Source organism: Lacerta agilis, chromosome 2 (assembly GCF_009819535.1).
Source record: "Lacerta agilis isolate rLacAgi1 chromosome 2, rLacAgi1.pri, whole genome shotgun sequence".
Taxonomy (NCBI): domain Eukaryota; kingdom Metazoa; phylum Chordata; class Lepidosauria; order Squamata; family Lacertidae; genus Lacerta; species Lacerta agilis.
In genome coordinates, this window is record NC_046313.1 from 7,671,540 (window position 1) to 7,691,714 (window position 20,175).

General features: G+C 45.8%; 1 protein-coding gene across 3 annotated transcripts in view; it reads left to right on the plus strand.

Annotated features, from left to right (window-relative positions):
• Positions 1–6,045: 6,045 nt before the first annotated feature.
• Positions 6,046–20,175, plus strand: part of SLC11A2 (solute carrier family 11 member 2) — a 65,793-nt gene continuing 51,663 nt past the window's right edge. The window contains exon 1 of one of the 3 annotated variants that reach the window (XM_033138455.1): positions 6,046–6,064. In XM_033138455.1, the coding sequence (XP_032994346.1) occupies positions 6,061–6,064 (4 nt within the window). In that variant the 5' untranslated portion in view covers positions 6,046–6,060. Of the gene's footprint in view, positions 6,065–6,714; positions 6,739–10,079; positions 10,096–20,175 lie in introns of those variants that run through there. The other 2 variants (XM_033138456.1, XM_033138457.1) reach the window with 2 other exon arrangements.

A 20,175-nucleotide genomic window follows, 5' to 3' on the forward strand; every position in this document is an offset into this window, starting at 1 on the left:
TGCATTACTCAATTATTTCAAAGAATCAGGACTTGGTGGCTGCATGTATGGCTATAGCCACACTCTGGAAGGACTTAAAAGGTGCGCCCAAAATGCCTGGGTGCAAGAGAGTATGGCGTATTGATTGCCCTTATAGCAGAATTGTCTCACCAGTTGAGGCCAGCAGCAGGAACAAAGATAACTCTGGGAGAACAGTGGAGCTTCATTTCATTTCAAAACTCTCCAGAAATCCAAACACCAGTTCCAAAGGTTTATACCAACTTGTAGATCCTTTAATAAGAACATGTTTTACACATGCACACTGTTATTAGTTGTGTATGTACAGGAATATAATGTATTTTTGAGGTCTCTAGGGAAATGAAAGATAAAAACAACAACAATAATAAACAAAATAATAAATAATAAAAAAATTCCTTCCAGTAGCACCTTAGAGACCAACCAAGTTTGTTATTGGTATGAGCTTTCGTGTGCATACCAATATGCACACTTCTGAAGAAGTTGTTTTATTTTGTTTTAACTACGGCAAACCAACACGGCTTTATTGGTACCTGTAAATAATAATAAAGTGATTGGAAATACAAAGAAAACTAAAAGCAGAGGAAAAGACTAAAACAAGTGGGGAACCTGCACTCCTCCAGATGTTACAGGACTACACCTCCCCTCATCCTTGACCATTAGCCATGCTGGTTGGGGCTGATGGGAGTTTGTTGTTCAGTCGTTCAGTCATGTCCGACTCTTCATGAGCCCATGGACCAGAGCTGTACACCTGCATGGTGAAGTCTCAGGCTGTGTACACACCATCCATTTAAAGCAAAGAATCCTGGGAACTGAGATCTTTTTCCAGATCCAGGTCTCCACCGCCCAAACCACTGGGGCCCTCTCTTGGGTCAAACTTCTCCTGATGTCCCAGGTTCCTATTCCCCATCCTGCAAAGACCTTCCCAAGAGCCAGACCCCTGCAACTCTCTACTCTCCTCTTGTCCCTCCCCACTTCCTCCCTGACCTCTGTAACAGCAGTGTTTCCAGCATAAGGGACGTAAAGACACCAATAGAAAGCATGATGGGGGGGGGAGGAAAAGCAGGGGTGGGGGAGCACGTAATATCATTTTATGCAGAGAAGAAAAGGATGGAGATATAGAAGGTGCTTCAACAGTAAAGGCTGGAAATGTGAATCTGGTGTGGAAGAGATTATGGAAACAGTAGAAGGGATTTGTTTAAACAGCCTTAGGAGGCATACTTTTATCATGAAACAAAACAAGTCCAAACCTCATTTTTAACAAGCCTCAGAAGCAGATCCAAGAATAACGACTGATAACTTCTCACTACACCCACCAAATACGTTTTCTTACATAGTTTGCAAAAAGAGTACAGAAAAAATAAATGTGTTCTGTAAAGCATCCCCAATAGCCTGCTGTCCTTTTATCTCTGGGTGACCAAATGAAATGAGAGTTTAGTGATGTAAATTGCAGAGTGCTGGTTGGACCTGGACTATGGACCTGGACCTGAGTTCAAGTCCCTGCTCATCCATCAGTTTCCATAGCTGTCAATTTTTCCCTTTTTTCAAGGGAAATTCCCTTATTCTGAATAGGATTCCTCGCAAGAAAAGGGAAAAGTTGACAGCTATGAGTTTTACTGAGTGACTTGCAGCCTTGCCTGCCTCAGAAGGTTGTGAGAATGAAAGGGAATTGTTTTGTGTTTTGTATCTTGTAGTTTGTATTTTGTATGTATTCTTTTTTGTATTTTGTTTAAATACCAATAAATTCTTTTTAAAAAAGAGAGAGAATGAAAGGGAATTGCCCCACCTATTCTGCCCTGAGGCCCTTGGTTGAAGTGCAGGATACAAAGGTGGTTAGAGTGATAATAATTTATGCATTGCTTCAGGTGACCAGAATCCTGTTGCATTCCTCTGAGCAAAGAACGCAGTATCTTTGGTGTTGACCTTTCGTCCCGCCATCGCAAGCGTAGAGCCTGTCACGTCCTCAAAAGGGTGTATAGTGTTCCCCTCTGCTGATCTGGCAGAAACAGCTACTGAGTTAAGGAAAGTCTGAAGGAAATTCTTATTTGCCTGCTTGCTTTTAAAAGTTCCCTTTTCCTTTAGTAACTTCTGTTTTCTTTCTGCTCCTACTTTTTATTGTTAGAGGGCTATCATTTACTCGGATCAACAAAGTTAGTTAAAAGGGGGGAAAGCAGAAACCACCCTCACACAGCTTTAAAATAACCCAGCCTGTGGGCGAAATATTCATGATTGAGGGCCAAACCTCGGGGGGGGGGGGATTACTAAGTCAATCATACACACACACACACATATATATATATATATATATGGACATCAATGTTTTCTAATTTGGTGAAGTTGTCCAAACTGTCTCCTAAATCCTGTTTAGCAATGGACTTTAGTGGGCTAGGAGAGATTTTTTCAAAAATCGCATCCAGGAACCAATGTGCCCCTTGGGTTTCAGATAGTACATGGGTAAAGGTAAAGGAACCCCTGACCATTAGGTCCAGTCGTGTCCGACTCTGGGGTTGCGGCGCTCATCTCGCGTTAATGGCCGAGGGAGCCGGCGTACAGCTTCCGGGTCATGTGGCCAGCATGACAAAGCCGCTTCTGGCGAGCCAGAGCAGCGCACGGAAACACCGTTTACCTTCCCGCCGGAGTGGTACCTATTTATCTACTTGCACCTTGACGTGCTTTCATATTGCTAGGTAGGCAGGAGCAGGGACCGAGCAACAGGAGCTCACTCCATTGCAGGGATTCGAACTGCCGACCTTCTGATCAGCAAGTCCTAGGCACAGTGGTTTAAGCCACAGCGCCACCTGGGTACATGGGTAAAGGTAAAGGTAAAGGGACCCCTGACCATCAGGTCCAGTCGTGATCAACTCTGGGGTTGCGGCGCTCATCTCGCTCTATAGGCCGAGGGAGCCGGCGGTTGTCCGCAAACAGCTTCCGGGTCATGTGGCCAGCATGACAAAGCCACTTCTGGCGAACCAGAGCAGCGCACGGAAACGCCGTTTACCTTCCTGCTGGAGCGGTACCTATTTATCTACTTGCACTTTGACGTGCTTTCGAACTGCTAGGTGGGCAGGTACATGGGTAGACAACTCTAAAAAGGCTGGGACACAAATTTTCACGGTGCTGTAGCGGCTATGGTGGCTCATTTACCCGAAGTAATGTATTCTATACCCGATTCTGGCCAAACTAAGCCTCCTTCTCTACAGTTCTATGATTCTCGTTGAACTGATTCCCGGTTACCTCACGCATTACCAGTGGCAGGTGGTTTTCTCCATGCTACCGCTATAATATGTGATTTCGTAAACTTCCTAGCCTGGGCCAATAACAGTCTTTATCACCTGATAGATCTCATCATTCCCAGGGCCTTTTTTCCAGCCAGAACTCACTTCCAGCGCCTCTCAGGCGGAAGCCATTCTAAGAGAACGAGGGGGGTGTTCACGGTGAGTTCCGGTGCCTCATTTTCTAGAAAAACAGCAGTTTGTTCTTTACACCAAACGGTTCCTATATTCAGACATTATTGGAATTGTTGGAAGAAGCCAAACAGGGGGATCCTTCAGTGTTGCTGGTTGTGTATGGTTTGGCTTCAGGCATGTAAAAATAATAACAATTTTATTATTTATAACCTGCCCACCTGGCTGGGTTTCCCTAGCCACTCTGGGCAGCTTACAGAATATACAAAACAAGTATCAAACATTAAAAACTTCCCAATACAGGGCTGCCTTCAGATGTCTTTAAAAGTTGTATAGTTGTTTATTTCCTTGACATCTGAAGGGAGGGTGTTCCAGAGGGCCACTACCAAGAAGGCCCTTTAGACTTATAGTAAACATGATGTGTCCTGCTATATATACCAAGGATGGGGAACCTGCATTTTTCCGGATGTTCTTGGAACTCCTATCAGCCCCAGCCAATATGGCAAATGGCCAAGGAATTTGGGGCTTGTAGTCCAACAACATGTGGAGGGCAACAGGTTGCCAGACCCTTATACAGTATACAGAAATGCACGCCCAGGATACACCTTTCTGGCCATGTGCTTAAAACCGCACACAATGCACAGACTCTTTTGGCGAGAAATCCCTGATAAATTTCTGAGTTGCCCCAGCGTTTCTCAGAACGCACTCTTAAAACCACTGTTCCAGAGAGATATTTAAAAATTGTTTTAATGTTGTTGATTTTAATATGATGTATTTAAAAAAATAATGGTGGGCAGAAAAGTGGCGTCTTGAAACCAGTTCCTAACATTCCTTCATATTGCAGTGGGATCAAGTAGTGGTACAGTCGTACCTCAGCTCCCGAATGCCTTGGGAGTTGAACGTTCCGGCTTCCGAACGGAAGGGAGCGTTCCGGTTTTCGAACGTTCTTTTGGAAGCCGAACGTCCAAAGGGGGTTTCGCGGCTTCCGATTGGCTGTGGGAGCTTCCTGCAGCCAATCAGAAGCCGCACTTTGGAAGTTGAACGTTTCGGAAGTCGAACGGACTTCCGGAACGGGTTCTGTTCGACTTCCAAGGTACGACTGTACTCAGAATGGGATGATACAGGTACATGTCCTGACCATAGCTGTCAAGTTTCGGATTTGAAAATAAGGGATCAGCAGTCTCACCTATCCCGGGGACAGTCACATGTCAGTGGTGGGCGGAATCAGAAGCAAAAGTGGGCGGAGCAGCAATGTAAACTCCAAGCGGGCTCGGGCTCAGAGCGGAGCAAAAAGGAAGGCAGCCAGCAAAGATGAGGGCAGCCATGTGCTCCGCGCGATGGAGCCCCATCGTCTTCTTGCCTGATCCCATCAAAACAGGACAGGAAGCAGCAGCTGCTCAAAGGCAGCCATGCTCCGCCCGCCAGCTAACCCTATTGGCCGGCTGAGGGGCACGGTGGCAACGGATAGGGGCTGATGCAGGGGGAGGAATACACCCCCCTGCAAGCACGGGAAACGGCTCCCACTTGCTTTGAGGGCTGAGGCTTTTCTCTCCAAGTAGGCGAGGTCTTCCCACCCAGTCCCTGGCCAGCAGGGGAGGAGCTGCTTCCATTAAAAACGGGAAATTTAAGGGAAATAAAAAATAAGGGAGAGCAGCGGGAAACTGCTTGAAATAAGGGAGAATCCCAGGGAAAATGGGATACTTGACTCATATGTCATCTCCCCGCATCGACGCACAGGGACACAATGTCATGATGGGCACAAGGTACTTGTTAACTGGTCCAGCTAGGGTCCTTTAAAGATAGCCATGCACTAATATTCCCCCACCCCCTTGAGTCAATGATATGTCTGCTCCAGTGGGTGTGTGGAGGTTTCTGAGGTCTTGTGTATTCAGCTCTTTCTTATCAGAAAAAAAAATCCCACACAGAAGCCAGAAAGGCTAACGAAAGTCTTCAGGTCAACTGGCTGATAAATTCAGTCTTGATGGAGCATTTGAATCAGTGGATCAGTGATAGACTTTGCATTGTATTGATTTATCTAATGAGACTTATCAGAGCTGCACTTATCACAGGTGGAAAATGTGCGCTTGTGCCAAGTTCTGTTCCTAAAAAGAAACCCCTCCCAAAACAAACTTGTTCCAGATTTCATTATATTTTATGCACAAATCATTGGAATGCTTCCTTCGTTTTCACCAAATGGCTTTTTAAACTGTTTCCCCCCCATATCAGTAACATTTGCCCAATATTAACCCTCTGTGACCGAGTCCAAAATGATCAATTGCACCAGCGAGCAGAACTAGGATCAAAGTTTCTTGTGCCCAATTAATTCTCCATTAATTATTGGTGTGTCAGTTATATAATTATTTTCAGGGCACTCTGCCCCACTATACATAATTGGGCGTATGTCTTTAAATTTAAAAAAAGAGCAAAGGTATAATTGGTTTTGCCAGGCTATTTAAAACAACCCTGTCCATTACTAGCCTGAGAAAGGCAAAGTCTGGTTGAAGAATTCTTATCAGCTGGAGACACTTATATATAGTGAAATAGGTGTGGGGTTTTTCTTCGTTGAGGAATCTGCAGAGCGAGAAGTTAACATCATCAACATAAAATGACTAAAAAACACCTCTCACAGCCCAACTGTGAGATGGGTAAGTATTAGCATTATTAATTAGGCTGCAAGTGGAGATGAGGTTTCTGTTCTGTTGGGTAGTTTAGGTTTTTTCCTGTAGCATTCACATACCCCCCAACATTTCTCAATATAAAATAGGGACATCCTATTCTATTCTATTCTTATTCAATTTATACCCCACCCATATGACTGGGTTGCCCCAGCCACTCTGGGGAGCTTCCATAAAAACATAATAAAACATTAAAAAAAACTTCCCTATACACATGTATTCTAAAGGTTGTATAGTTACCTATCTCCTTGGCTCGGAGGGCTGGATAAATCCATACCCGCCAACATTTTTCCTAAGAAAATAGGGACATCCTAAGGAAAAGCGGGACATTCCGGGATCAAATCAGAAACTGGGACGGCTTCTGTAAATCTGGGACTGTCCCTGGAAAATAGGGACACTTGGAGGGTCCGCATTCAGATGGGTGCGATCCTGTATCTACTTTCCCCATCAAGGTCAATGGGACTTACTACTTAATAGACATGCATAGGGCTTGGGCTGTGACTCAGATGAGGCTCTTTGCTTTGATGGTCCCTTTTCCTGCATTCTCTGGAAATGTGATATGGATTGCATGCGCTGGTTTAATTTGTGGATGATGCAGTCTCCTTGTGGAGGGACTGGAAGTGATGGGCTTTTAGTCATGCAAGGTAACGAAAGGCAAAGGAGGAGGAGGTGCCCACAGGAGCCAATTGTAGCAGATGCTGCTGCACCCTTGCATGGTCAGCTACACAGCCTGAAACCCCCTCTTTTATACACATAGCTGTTAAAGGTCTATAGGTACCTGAACCTGAAATAACACAACTTACTTTCTTCTCCCTCTTTCTTGTATTGGTTGGGTTGCTCCCCAACTATGAACAAATATTATTTTATTTGTATAGGCATTTAAGATGTCCCCCTCCCTCCATTTTTTCCTTGTATGCGATTAACTGAAAAATTGCATTTACAAATCTGTTGCTTTTTTTTTATTTAAGACAGCCCTGTCCTTCTTTGTACCTTTACAAAATCTGCAATCCTGAACAGACATGATAATAGCAGCCTACAAATGTTTATCTAAAGTATTTCGTAACTGCTCTTTATTAAAATAATCGTTGTGAGTTTGCACAAGAAAAAAAGAAAAAAAAGAAAAAGCAGATAGACGACTTGTATTGAGCAACTGCAAAATGGATTTTGGCAGCAATGTGTCTTGGTGATCTGGTTCCTAGCTAGGGCATCGGCTGCCGGGACATGCTGGAAAGAGAAAGTGCCCACAAAACATTTGTATAAACAAGAAGCAAGGGCTGAAATGGCTCAGTGGCTCTGGCGAGTCTTAATTTCCTCCCTTTAATCTTAGCCCCCATACATTCATGTGACTTTTAATGTCCAGGGTCAGCCCTCTTCACCCCTGCCCTGTATGGGTGTTTTGGTTTTTACAAAATGCTGCAAAAGACAGACTATCCAGTTAAAAGGACTGTGGTAAGTAGCAGGTGATGGGAAAGACCTCTGGGACACAGTAGAACTGCTGCCAGTTAAGAGGAGACAATGCTGGGTTAGATAGACAAATATGTCTGATTTCGTTTAAAACAACTTAGAGCAGTTTCGCTTAGCTTTTTTTTGTTTTAAAGGACTCCAGCAATGTACACAAGGCTGTTTTCTTCCCACTGTCTTTCAAGCTTAATCTGCATATAGCTGCACACACCTGATGTGCATTGCCTATTTTGTTTCCCTCCACCTGCACCTCTCCCCAACCCCTGTTCGATGAAGACTGTCGTCTGCGCAAGCATGCGCACTGTCTTCTGCACATGCCCAGCAGCTGCCTCAAATTTACACATCTCAGTTTAACTGTAATGTGAATGCGGCTTACGTTTTCCTTTTGGATGGAAGATGAATTGAGGGAAGAAATAGCACCAAACGGCGCTATTTCTCAAGGAACTGCACTCTGCATTGCTTATGTGGCTTCAAACATCAGCGGTGGGAGCACATGGGAGCCGGAGTAAATGATAATGTACAACAACAACAACAACAACAACAACAACAACCCGTGGATCTTGATATGCTGATGAGCCACCAAGTTTATAGATCAAATATTGATTGCTGGTGTTGGAAAGAAGCTAGCCCTGCGGTCCTGGGCATGTGGACCACAATTCAACATGAGCTAAGTATGCATGCAGCACCTTTCAACTAAGAAATTTCTATTGCGTTCAGTGCAACTTACAATCTAATAAGTGAGTGTCAGATTGCTATTTTTCAGAACAATTGTGTCCCCCCCTTTAGGTCTGGCCCAAGGAATAATAAAATCATAGAGTTGGAAGGGACCCCCAAGGGTCTTCTAGTCCAACCCCCTGCAATGCAGGAATCTCAGCTAAAGCATCCATGACAGATGGTCTTAAAAACCTCTGCTTTAAAAGAAGAGTCCACAACCTCTAGAGGGAGACAATTCCACTGTCAAGCACCTCTGTCAGAAAGTTTTTTTCCCCTGAATGTTTAGTTGGGATCTTCTTTCTTGTAACGTGAAGCCATTGGTTAGGGTCCTAGTCTCCAGAGCAGAAGAAAACAAGCTTGTTCCCTCTTCCGTGTAACAGCCCTTGAGATATTTGAAGATGGCTATCATATCTCCTCTCTCTCTTTCTTCCAAGGCTAAACATACCCAGCTCCTTCAAGCGCTCCTCATAAGGCTTAGTTTCCAGACCCTTGATCATTTTGGTTGCCCTCCTCTGCACACATTCCAGCTTGTCAACATTGATATTAGTAAAAACAAAACTGCTCCTTTTCCCTTATGGGGTACCCAAGAGCCCATATAGAGTCCTTTTGTAGGTTCTCTATCGGTAGGAGAAATAAAGGAAAATGTACAGCTCTTCTTTAAACCGTGCAAAAGTTAAAATACTAAATCAGATTAGAATTGCCTTGGCTTTTTGAAGCACCTGGATAGGCTTGCCTAAGCAATAATCAGGGCCCGATTTAGGTTTGATGAGGCCCTAAGCCACTGAAGGTAATATGTCCAGCTGTCCTTTGTCAACAACAAATGGTCACTGTTTTCTATTTTGAATATATGCTATATGGTAATTTATGGACCTCATAGGTATCTAAAGCCATTGGCACATAACAAATAGGAGCCTACACAAAACAAAACACTTGCTGTATGTAGACTTTATTTTATTAGTTTTTTACCTTATATTTTGGAAATGTACACCCAGTCATTTTTCCCTTTACATTTTTGGGGGCCCCAAGAGAGTGGGGCCCTAAGCTATAATGTAGCTTGTTTAGCTTATACAGTACGTAAATCTGTCACTGCGGGGTGGGGGGTGGGGCTTGAGTCCTTGAGAATTAAATCTCAAATCTGCAAGAATTAAATGAGTTCCCAACTAAATCAGAATTAAATTACAAGCCTGCACTCCTTTAGCATGGTCCACATGTGCTTCTGACCATTTTACATGTGAGTAGAGGCATTTGCCATGTGAAAATGGGCATTCTGGCTTGTGTAGGCTTTGCACTCATCTTAAAAAAAACTCTGTTGTGCAGGGGTGGCCAACTCCCAAGAGACTGCGATCTACGCACAGAGCTAAAAAAAAGGTAGTGATCTACCCCATTTTTGGGGGTTCAGGTTGTTGAGCTTTTTTTAGGGAGGAAAGCCCGTTTTTTAGGGGTTCAGGTTAAACTTGTTGAGCTTTTTTAGGGGAGTCAAAGTTGTTGAGCTTCTTTGAGGGGAGCCGGTGATCTACCTCAGACGTCCAGTGATCTACCGGTAGATCACGATCTACCTGTTGGACGTGCCTATGCGAATCCCCAGTCTCGCTCTAATCTAAAAGAGTGCAGGCGCCGCGCAGGTGCGGACTACTCCTCTACCCTTTCCTAGCTCTGCGCGCCGCGCCGCGCCGGGAGGCGCCTTCTCCCTCCGCCCCCGCCCCTCGGCCGCACAGCGATCCAATGAGGGAAGCGGAGCCCGGCGGAGGGCGGGGCCGAGGCTCTGGATGGAGCTGAGCCATGGAGCAAGGAGGCGGCGGCGACTGGAGGCGCCTGTGTCGGCGAAGGTAAGGGGTGGGGGGCGGCCAAGTTGGGGCGCGGGGCGCCTGGCATGCGTGCAATTGTTGAAAGGGTTGGTGGGGGGGCTCATTTCAGCAGCGGGGGGGGGGGGGAGAGAGGTCGTCCGGGGAGGGCGCCGAGGTTTGCACACGTGTAACCTTCTGCTGCGTCTTCTTGATATCTCAAGGGTCAAGCCGGTCGTGTGGATGAGACAAAGGGGCGGGGGATAAGATTACTTATCCTAATTGTGCAACCCAATGTTTGGAGGAGGCGCTGCTTTTATTAGGGGGGGGGGGGGGAAGAGAACCTCAGTTGTTTTATTTTATTTTCTCCCACCCCAGGGTGGTTTTCTAAATAAATGCTAGGATATCAGCAGAGCCACAAAACTTGCTTTCTAGAGGAAGACCCAGGGAACTGGCCTTGTCTGAACGTGGTTTTCAGAGGAAGAGGCTTAATTCTTGCTGAGTCTCCTACTTTGCATTCAACTTTGGAGTGTCTTTTGAAAACGCTTTGCCGTCAGGAGCTGCCGTGCATTTCGGGGAAGCAGCCTCCTCGCCGTCCCTCCTCGCTTGCTTGGTGGCCTCCATTTGCTTCGAAGTCGTTTGCACAACTCTTGCCCTTGCTCTCTTCCAGAAAACTGTAGGCTTTGGATGAAACCCGGCATGTTTTTTGTTTTTTTTCTGGTGGTTTGCTCTGAAAATAGGAGCTTTCCTGCTATCTAAACATCCTCAGGCGCCTGGTTTGGGAGGCGGAGGGGTGGAAGGTCGCAGATAGGATTGTAAGGTTGCATTTTCACGTGGGTCGTTATCGCAAGTGAAATCATTGGAGACAAGAGGAGCATCTCTTTCCAAACCAAACAAGAGTTGCAAGTCAGCGTGACCGGAGGGCATGTTCCTTTCCAGTTCTAAGTGACCTGATCCTTTCCACCCCTTCCTCTCCTTCCCCCAGCGGATACTCCTAGAGATGGTATTCTTGAACACACCAATCCATCCCAGGTTTTTATTTTGGTCTGGGAAGGCAGAGGGCACTCTGGGAAAAGCAAGATAGTGGTGACTCTTGTTTAGCATGTGACAATTACAACCCAGTCCAAAGCATGTTTGCTTGGACTTTTCAAGGCCAGTTGATGTAAGTGGGGTTTTATTTAGAGGTAAGTGCGTTTACAATGGAAGCCTAAACCCTGTCTGCTGTTTCAACATTTTAAGCTAGGCCTCCAGGTGTCATAGCTGTCAACTTTCCCCTTTTCTTGCGAGGGATCCTATTCGGAATAAGGGAAACAAAATAGAAAATTCCTTCCAGTAGCACCTTAGGGACCAACTGAGTTTGTTCTTGGTATGAGCTTTCGTGTGCATGCACACTTCTTCAGATACCACAAACTCAGTTGGTCTCTAAGGTGCTACTGGAAAGAATTTTCTATTTTGTTTCGACTATGGCAGACCAACACGGCTACCCACCTGTAACCGGAATAAGGGAATTTCCCTTTAAAAAAGGGAAAAGTTGACAGCTATGCCAGGTGTACAGGATCTCACCCCACGTCCAGAATATCCATATGTACAGGAGCAGTGTACTTCTGAATGCCACGTGCCAGGGAGAAACAGGCAAGAGTCATAATTTTCGTACGTTGCCTCTGATCTCCCCAGGGGGTGTGTGGCTAGTCCCTGTTGGAATATTGGGCTAGATCAGGATTTCCCCCCAACTTGGGTCTCCAGCTGTTTTTTGGGCTGCAATTCCCATCATCCCTGACCACTGGTCCTGCTAGCTATGGATGATGGGAATTGTAGTCCCAACAGCATATGCAGACCCAAGTTGGGGAAACCCTGAGGAACTAGCTCAACCTTTGGCCTGACCTAGGAGGGAGCCTGTGTGTTGTGGAGCACAAATCTGCCCGTTTCAGTGTTTTCTTTTCCGTCTGGGCCTTGTTAGGTTGCATGAAGAAGATAGACCTTTTTCCCCCTTCTTTTTAAAAGCAGTGCTTCATGAATAGGAACGAAAAACTAATCCCAGTGCATGTACTGTATTTTCTTCTCTTCTCCAGTTATCATCTTGCAAAATGTTTGTGTGAGAAGGTTACTCAGATTTTCTAGCATATTAACTTGAATGCCATCCTTACAGCAAGGATTGCATTGCCAATACATAACAGAGAATTGTTTTTAAATAGTTACCACAGAGTCTCCCAAACTTGGGTCTCCACCTGTTTTTGGACTACAACTCCCATCATCCCTGACCACTGGTCCTGGTAGCTAGAGATGAAGGGAGTTTGTAGTCCAAAACCAGCTAGAAACCCAAGTTTGGGAAACACTGAGTTACTACCACAGAGACACGAGCCAGCCATTATTATTGACACAGGTCAGTTAATAATATTGACACAGGTCAGTCATTTATTTTTAAAGCAAGGGGATTCGGTTGTTTCTGGAAATGTAGTATGAGTTGGCCAGACATACGTTGTCCTGAGGAATAATCAGGCACGGTCAAAAACTGGGTGAGTGAACAGGATGTGATTCAACAACAGCACCACTGCTGAGTTTTGTTCTTAAACTCAGACTTGCGGGTAAAGACTGGTAGACATCAGGCTTCATGATGCACTGTGTGTCTTGTGACACAGACAGTGGAAAAACGACTTTTCACGAAAGCTTGCTCAGATTAAGGCCCTTAAGTTTAACAGCATTCCTTTGTTTTCAATGCTGCTAACCAGAATGCTAGTTCTGGGCACCACAGTTCAAGAAGGATACTGACAAGCTGGAACGTGTCCAGAAGAGGGCAACCAAAATGGTCCAAGGCCTGGAAACAATGGCTTATGAGGAACGGCTTAGGGAGCTGGGTATGTTTAGCCTGGAGAAGAGAAGGTTGAGGGGTGATATGATAGCCATGTTCAAATATATCAAAGGATGTCATATAGAGGAGGGAGAAAGGTTGTTTTCTGCTGCTCCAGAGAAGCGGACACGGGGCAATGGATTCAAACTACAGGAAAGAAGATTCCACCTAAACATTAGGAAGAACTTCCTGACTGTGAGAGCTGTTCGGCAGTGGAATTTGCTGCCAAGGAGTGTGGTGGAGTCTCCTTCTTTGGAGGTCTTTAAGCAGAGGCTTGACAGCCATCTGTCAGGAATGCTTTGATGGTGTTTCCTGCTTGGCAGGGGGTTGGACTGGATGGCCCTTGTGGTCTCTTCCAACTCTAAGATTCTATGATTCTAACCACGTGTGGTTATTCCTCTTAAATACCTATTGGTCCCAGGCAAGGAAGAGTCCAAATTAGCAGGAACTAAAAATAGTCTGTTGCATTTGGGTAAAGGTACCCCTGACCAAGGGAGCCGGCGTTTGTCCGCAGACAGCTTCCGGGTCATGTGGCCAGCATGACTAAGCCGCTTCTGGCGAACCAGAGCAGCGCACAGAAACACAGTTTACCTTCCCGCCAGAGCGGTACCTACCGTATTTATCTACTTGCACTTTGACATGCTTTCGAACTGCTAGGTGGGCAGGAGCTGGGAGCAAACAATGAGAGCTCACCCCGTCGCAGGGATTCGAACCGCCAACCTTCTGATCAGCAAGCCGTAGGCTCTGTGGTTTAGACCACAGCGCCACCGGCATCCCTATTGCATTTACTTTGAGGGAAATAATTGGAAGAATGGAGTAGTAAGGTTCAGATTTCAGGTCTGCATTAATCGCTGAACTGTTGCACATTATACATATGCACTCTCTCATACTCGTTTAATAATGCTTAACGTTGAAAGCCTGACCCCGCTTACCTGGGAGTAAGCCCCATTAAATTCAATGCAAAGTCCTTCTGAGGAGACATAGTCAAAACAAAATAAAAAATTCCTTCCAGTAGCACCTTAGAGACCAACTAAGTTTATACTTGGTATGAGCTTTCCTGCGCATGCACACGAAAGCTCACACCAAGAACAAACCTAGTTAGTCTCTAAGGTGCTACTGGAAGGAATTTTTTATTTTGTTTTGACCACGGCAGACCAACACGGCTACCTACCTGTAACTGAGTAGACATAGTTAGGCTTGCACTGTTACTGCGAAACTACTAGTATATTTCTTCTCTCTTGCTGGGGGGAAGCTGGAGTCAGTCCTAATTCCAAGTCGGTTGCACTTTTGGATCAAGAAGCGGTTGAATTCAGAAGGTGTGTTGTAGGAAACGGACTGATCCTTGTTCAAACCGGCATAAGTGCCAGTGATTCTAACAGATATGATTTCCCCCTCCCCTCCTTTATCTCTCCTCATCAGACTGTTTCCGTGGTTTGACTTGAGAATATTCTGCCCTTTTTCCAGGAAACGTGGGGAGGTGCGCATTCTGATACACAGAGATCTAGATACACACAAATACTTAACAGTTAACGCCAAAGTAGGCTTCCCAGCAGTTCACAAAACCAGTTACATAAACAATACAAAACCAGTTACATAAACATTTAAAATATAAGCAGCCATAATTAAAGTACACAATAAAAAAACCCATTAAAATAGCACAGCAATTAAAACAGGTGACTCTAGTGGAGAGATCAAGGGAACACCTGGGTAAACAGGCTTGCCCCTTCTATGCTCACAGCTGTCGTGTCACAGAGGTTGACCAAAGCCATTGCACTTTAGGTATTGTATATTACTTGTGTGTGTGTGGGTCACATAGCACCATTCTCTTTAAAAAGCCCACCTCTGGAAAGGGACTTGCCTCTGAACCCTGTTTGCTAGTACAGTCATACCTCTGGTTGCGCATTTTCAGGATACGATTGCGCCAAACCCAGAAGTACCGGAACTGGTTACTTCCGGGTTTCGGCGCTCGTACATGCGCAGACGAAGCAGCACGGGTTGCGAACGCGCCTCCCGCACGGATCCCGTTCGCAACCCGAGCGTCCACTGTAGTTTCAACACAGCACAAACTGCTTGCAAATGTATGCCAAAGTGATGGCGGTCACACCTTGCCTGCCCCATACCTGATGCCACGTAAAATGTAGGGGGACAGCTGTGTGTGTCTTGGCAGAAATGCCCTTGTGGGTCACAGTAGGACCTCTTCTAGGCCTAACTACATCCATGGGTCAGAGTTTCATCGCACCAGCTGCTTGTTGAAATATTAGTCGTTGAGCATCTCCTCTTATTGGATCCAAGAGAACTTGGAAATGGTTTAATGCTTCCACCAGGGAAACTATAAAAGCATATACATGACCCACTCTTGGGTTGTATCCAGGGCTGTGCATAGTCTGAGTGGAACAGACCTCTGCATGCAGAAATGAAGCTCCAGTTTCCTCCCCACACTGCAGCTTAGCACGCACCCCCAAAATCTGCTCCAGGGGTCACCCAATCCAGCTTGTTGTCAAAGGATTTGCCTGAGCTCCCCCAGCAGGAATACTGGATGTGAACCATTTTGAACTCTACGGTTGGGCTTATCCCCTCCTGTTCGTTTCTTTCCATATTAGCAACCACCTGTCTTTTCTGTGCTGTCAGGAAACCCATCTTGCTGTCCCGTACAAGGCCAGCTGCTGAAATAAGGCAAGGATTGGGCATTCAGTTGAATCCATGTGTGTCCTGTGCTTTGTGGAAACAAAATAAAAATTTCCTTTCAGTAGCACCTTAGAGACCAACTAAGTTTGCCATTGGTATGAGCTTTCGTGTGCATGCACGCTTCTTCAGATACTTTCTTCAGATACTTTCGTTTATGCACACGAAAGCTCATACCAAGAACAAACTTAGTTGGTCTCTAAGGTGCTACTGGAAGGAATTTTTTTTATTTTGTTTCGACTACGGCAGACCAGCACGGCTACCTCCCTGTAACTGTGTTTTGTGGTTCTTTTAAACGAGGTGAGCCTGAAGCGTATGCGAGTTAGAGAAACCAACTTGAAATGAAGTTGCTGGAGAGAGCCGATCTCGCACTCGCTGCTCCCCCCTATGTGCATGCTTGTTCTTCATTTTCAATTGTAGCGTGTACATGAAATGGGCATCGGGAAGGGTGCCGTAGCTCTGCAGCAGCGCACACGCCTTGCCTGCCCTTCAAGGATCTCCCGTTAAAATAATTTTGCTAACCGGGCTGCTGAAGACCCCATTGGAGAGCCATTGCCTGTTATCTGAGAGTGCTAGGCTAGTTTGCCTCCCACATAAGGTGACTTCACGTGTTGGGGACTCCACATAAGGTGACTTCCAAGTTGGTGACGCTCCGTGCAGCTGCGCATCCTTTGCACGCACGCAAAGGAACCTCTCGGACGAGCCCCTTGGCACACCTTGCTGCCGAAAGTCAGGTGTAGAAGATTGAAAGGATAGTAAACTTCCAGACACCTTTACTGCCCATAATTTTCCGCTTCTAGACTTGAACCCAGCTTTATAGAAGGTTTATAGAAGAGCAGAGAGGCACTTGTGCCAGCAAAATGTGCGATGCGGCACGTCGTAGAGAGGGTACATCTTGCGCATGTGCCTTGCTAGGGCACAAGCCTACAGTACTGAGTATTGTGTACACACCTATAACAAAAATAATGATGTAGAGATGGAAAAGGTGCAGGAAAGCACATCCAAATTTATTAGGGGGCTGGAGCGACGACTCTGTGAGGGAAGGTTACAAAACTTGGGACTTTTTAGCTGAGAGAAATGGGTGGTGTGGTAGAGATGTCTCTACCCATAGCTTGGGGTTGTGCAGTGGAATTGTGTATTGCAACTTATTACCAAACTTAAAACCACGGAGAGGCCTGGTCTGAATAGAGACATTGGATTATTATCTCATTATACTGTACATGATATAGCTGTTTTTAGCCATCTCACCCCTTGCTTTTTCCTGCAAGACCAATTGCAGTCGTTAACGGTCGTCAACAGGTTTTCCACCCCTATCAGCCAATCGCCCATTCCCACCACCCTTCTGAGTAATACCCCTCCCCACCCTCTCGCTATATATAAGGGTCTGGTGACTTGTGTTTCAGTGTATCTGAAGAAGTGTGCATGCACACGAAAGCTCATACCAAGAACAAACTTAGTTGGTCTCTAAGGTGCTACTGGAAGGAATTTTTTAATTTTGTGTTAATTGGCAGTAAGTTCAGGACACGCGAAAGGAAGCCATTCTTACACACAATGTGCAGTTAATTTATGGAATTCACTGCCGTGAGACGTGGAAATGTCTGCCGACTTCCATGGCTTAAATGGGAGGATTGGCTCATTCATGGAGGATAAGTCCATCGGTCATTATTAGCCGTAAAAAAACACAAGCGCCTGTTCCAATAGGGTTGCTTCTACATTCTGAAATGGAGGTGTGATTTGAAATTAATGGGCATCTCTTGTTCCCTATAGCTAGGGGAAACCGTTTACTGCAAGCCGAAAGCTTCAGCTGTGCCTCTGGGGGAAATGCTTGAAGTAGTAGAGCATGCTGTTTAATCAAGCTGAAGACCTTGGTTGAATGAGGGCAAATTTATTTTCTGACTTGTTGGAATGCACTGGTTCTAGCCTTCAGAGGAAGTGCTTTCCTGAGTCCATCCGTCCTTCTGAAAGAGAGTGTCCTTGTTATTTGTTGGGAAGATTCTTCGGGAGAAATGTGGGAACCACAAGCCCAGTCTCCCCCAATCTGGTCCTCTTTGGACTTCAGTTACCGCCAGCGCCGGTCAGTCGGAGGAGCTTACTATCCCACTTAAACTTTCTGATAATTCAGAACGGGACAATTTTGGCAGGATGTTTTCCCCACACACTTTGCTGCAAGCATATCCGTACAATGGCTTCAGCTAAACAAATATTATCTGTATTGTATTGTGGAGGTGAACCTGATTGTGAAATATTTTAATTCTAATGGAAAACTCCACAAGCAGACTAGGATCCTCTTTGCTTTTGCTTCTCAAGCTGCTTGCTAATCCATATTTCTGTATAACAAGTTTTTTCATGTATTTTTCCTTGAAGTGGAAGCAGTGCTAAAATTGACCTAGTTCTGACTCCTGCCACCCACATCTGCTTTTCTGCAATTAGTGCTGATTCATATTTTAAAAAATGAGCAGCCATTCAAGTATTCAAAATGATATTCGCCTTGGTTACCGTAGTTCCCCTTCTGACTTGCTTACAGCTTCCTAGGACCGGCTGACAAATTAAGTCTTTTGTATGGCGATGTGGGTTAAACCACAGGGCCTAGGGCTTGCTGATCAGAAGGTCGGCAGTTCGAATCCCCGCGCCTGGGTGAGCTCCCGTTGCTCGGTCCCAGCTCCTGCCCACCTAGCAGTCCGAAAGCACGTCAAAAGTGCAAGTAGATAAATAGGTACTGCTCTGGCGGGAAGGTAAACGGCGTTTCCGTGTGCTGCTCTGGTTCACCAGAAGCGGCTTAGTCATGCTGGCCACATGACCCGGAAGCTGTACGCCGGCTCCCTCGGCCAGTAAAGTGAGATGAGCGCCGCAACCCCAGAGCCGGACACGACTGGACCTAATGGTCAGGGGTCCCTTTACCTTTACCTTTATGCCTGCCTTGTACAGCTGCCTTTCCCAGCCTTTTAACTCTTGTATTCCTTGTCCTTCCCTCTACTTGTTCCCCTCGTTGAGCATAACATGTATTTAAAAACTTTACGCATTTAGTCAGACCACTGAGTTTTGAGCGTCTCTAGGGCGGAACTTCAAGGTTATGGGAAGTGGCGTGGAATATTTGTATGCCAAGAAGCAGTTTTGAAAAATGTCGCAGTGATAGGACCAGCTGATAGAACCTAAAGCTGGGATGAGGAGTCGGTGGTCCTCCAGATGTTGGTGGACTCCAACTCCTATCATCCCCAGCCAGCATGGCCTGTAGTCAGGGATGTTGGGCAATGCATTCTGGCAACATCTGGAGGGCCAAAGATTCCTCATCCCTGAAGGAGGAGACAACTAGCATGTAAAAGGGATGGTCTGGGCTCCCCATAAAACCTTCCTTATCTCAAGCCTGTACCCTTGTTAGACTGAGAGTAGTAAAGTTCTGGCTCAAGCGACCTCCTTTGCAAGAGGCATGAGAGAGTTCGGTGTTTATTAGGAAAGAAAGAGCTTGTTTGTTCTGGGGAAAGATTAAAAGAGCAAACTATTTCAGACACATCTTGGAAGAGCTGTCTCTGCAAAATAGACTGAACTGCGATTGGACTTTGGTATCACTGAAAGCGGTCTACTCCTGCAAGGTGGGAACAAGGGGGCATGTGGAACTGCAGACAGAAACTCTGGAACTTTGTATGTTCGCCTTAAGGCTTGTTGTAGTGGTTAAGAGTGGTGGACTCCTAATCTGGTGAACCGGGTTCGCGTCTCCGCTCCTCCACATGCAGCTGCTGGGTGACCTTGGGCTAGTCACACTTCTCTGAAGTCTCTCAGCCCCACTCACCTCACAGAGTGTTTGTTGTGGGGGAGGAAGGGAAAGGAGAATGTTAGCCGCTTTGAGACTTCTTCGGGTAGCGATAAAGTGGGATATCAAATCCAAACTCCTCCTCCTCCTCCTCCTCTTCTTCTTCTTCTTCTTCAACATGAATTTACTGAGCTACATGATACGTTGGTGTGTCCACAGGGCTGATTCGCTGGGGGTGCAGCATATTATTATTATTATTATTATTATTATTATTATTATTATTTATTAATTGAGTTAAATACCGCCCTATACCCAGAGGTCTCAGGGCAGTTCAAAGAAAAGATCACAACGTATATAATCAGAATAAAAACAACAACCCAATACCTCCCCCCTGAAAAGAGCCACATTTTAAAAGGTTATAGGATGTCAAAACAGATCAAAGACCTGGTTAAAAAGGAACGCTTTTGCCCGGCGCCTAAAGGTGTGTAATGAAGGCGCCAGGCGAACTTCCTTGGGGAGATCATTCCACAGATGGGGAGCCACTGCAGAGAAGGCCCTGTTCTTGTGTTGCCACCCTCCGCACCTCTCGAGGAGGAGGCACACGAAGGAGGGCCTCAGAAGATGATCTCAGGGTCCGGGTAGGTTCATATGGAAAGAGGCGGTCCTTGAGGTATTGTGGTCCTGAGCCGTTTAAGGTCCATGCATCCTGAATGCAGCAACACTGTGTCTCTTTCTAGACCTTATCGACCATCTCGTCAATGCACCCACACCCTCCACTGTAAATGCTGCGCTCAAAAGGACATGAACCACACTCTGGCTGTGTGGTTCCATGTGTGCTCCACTTCTCCACCAT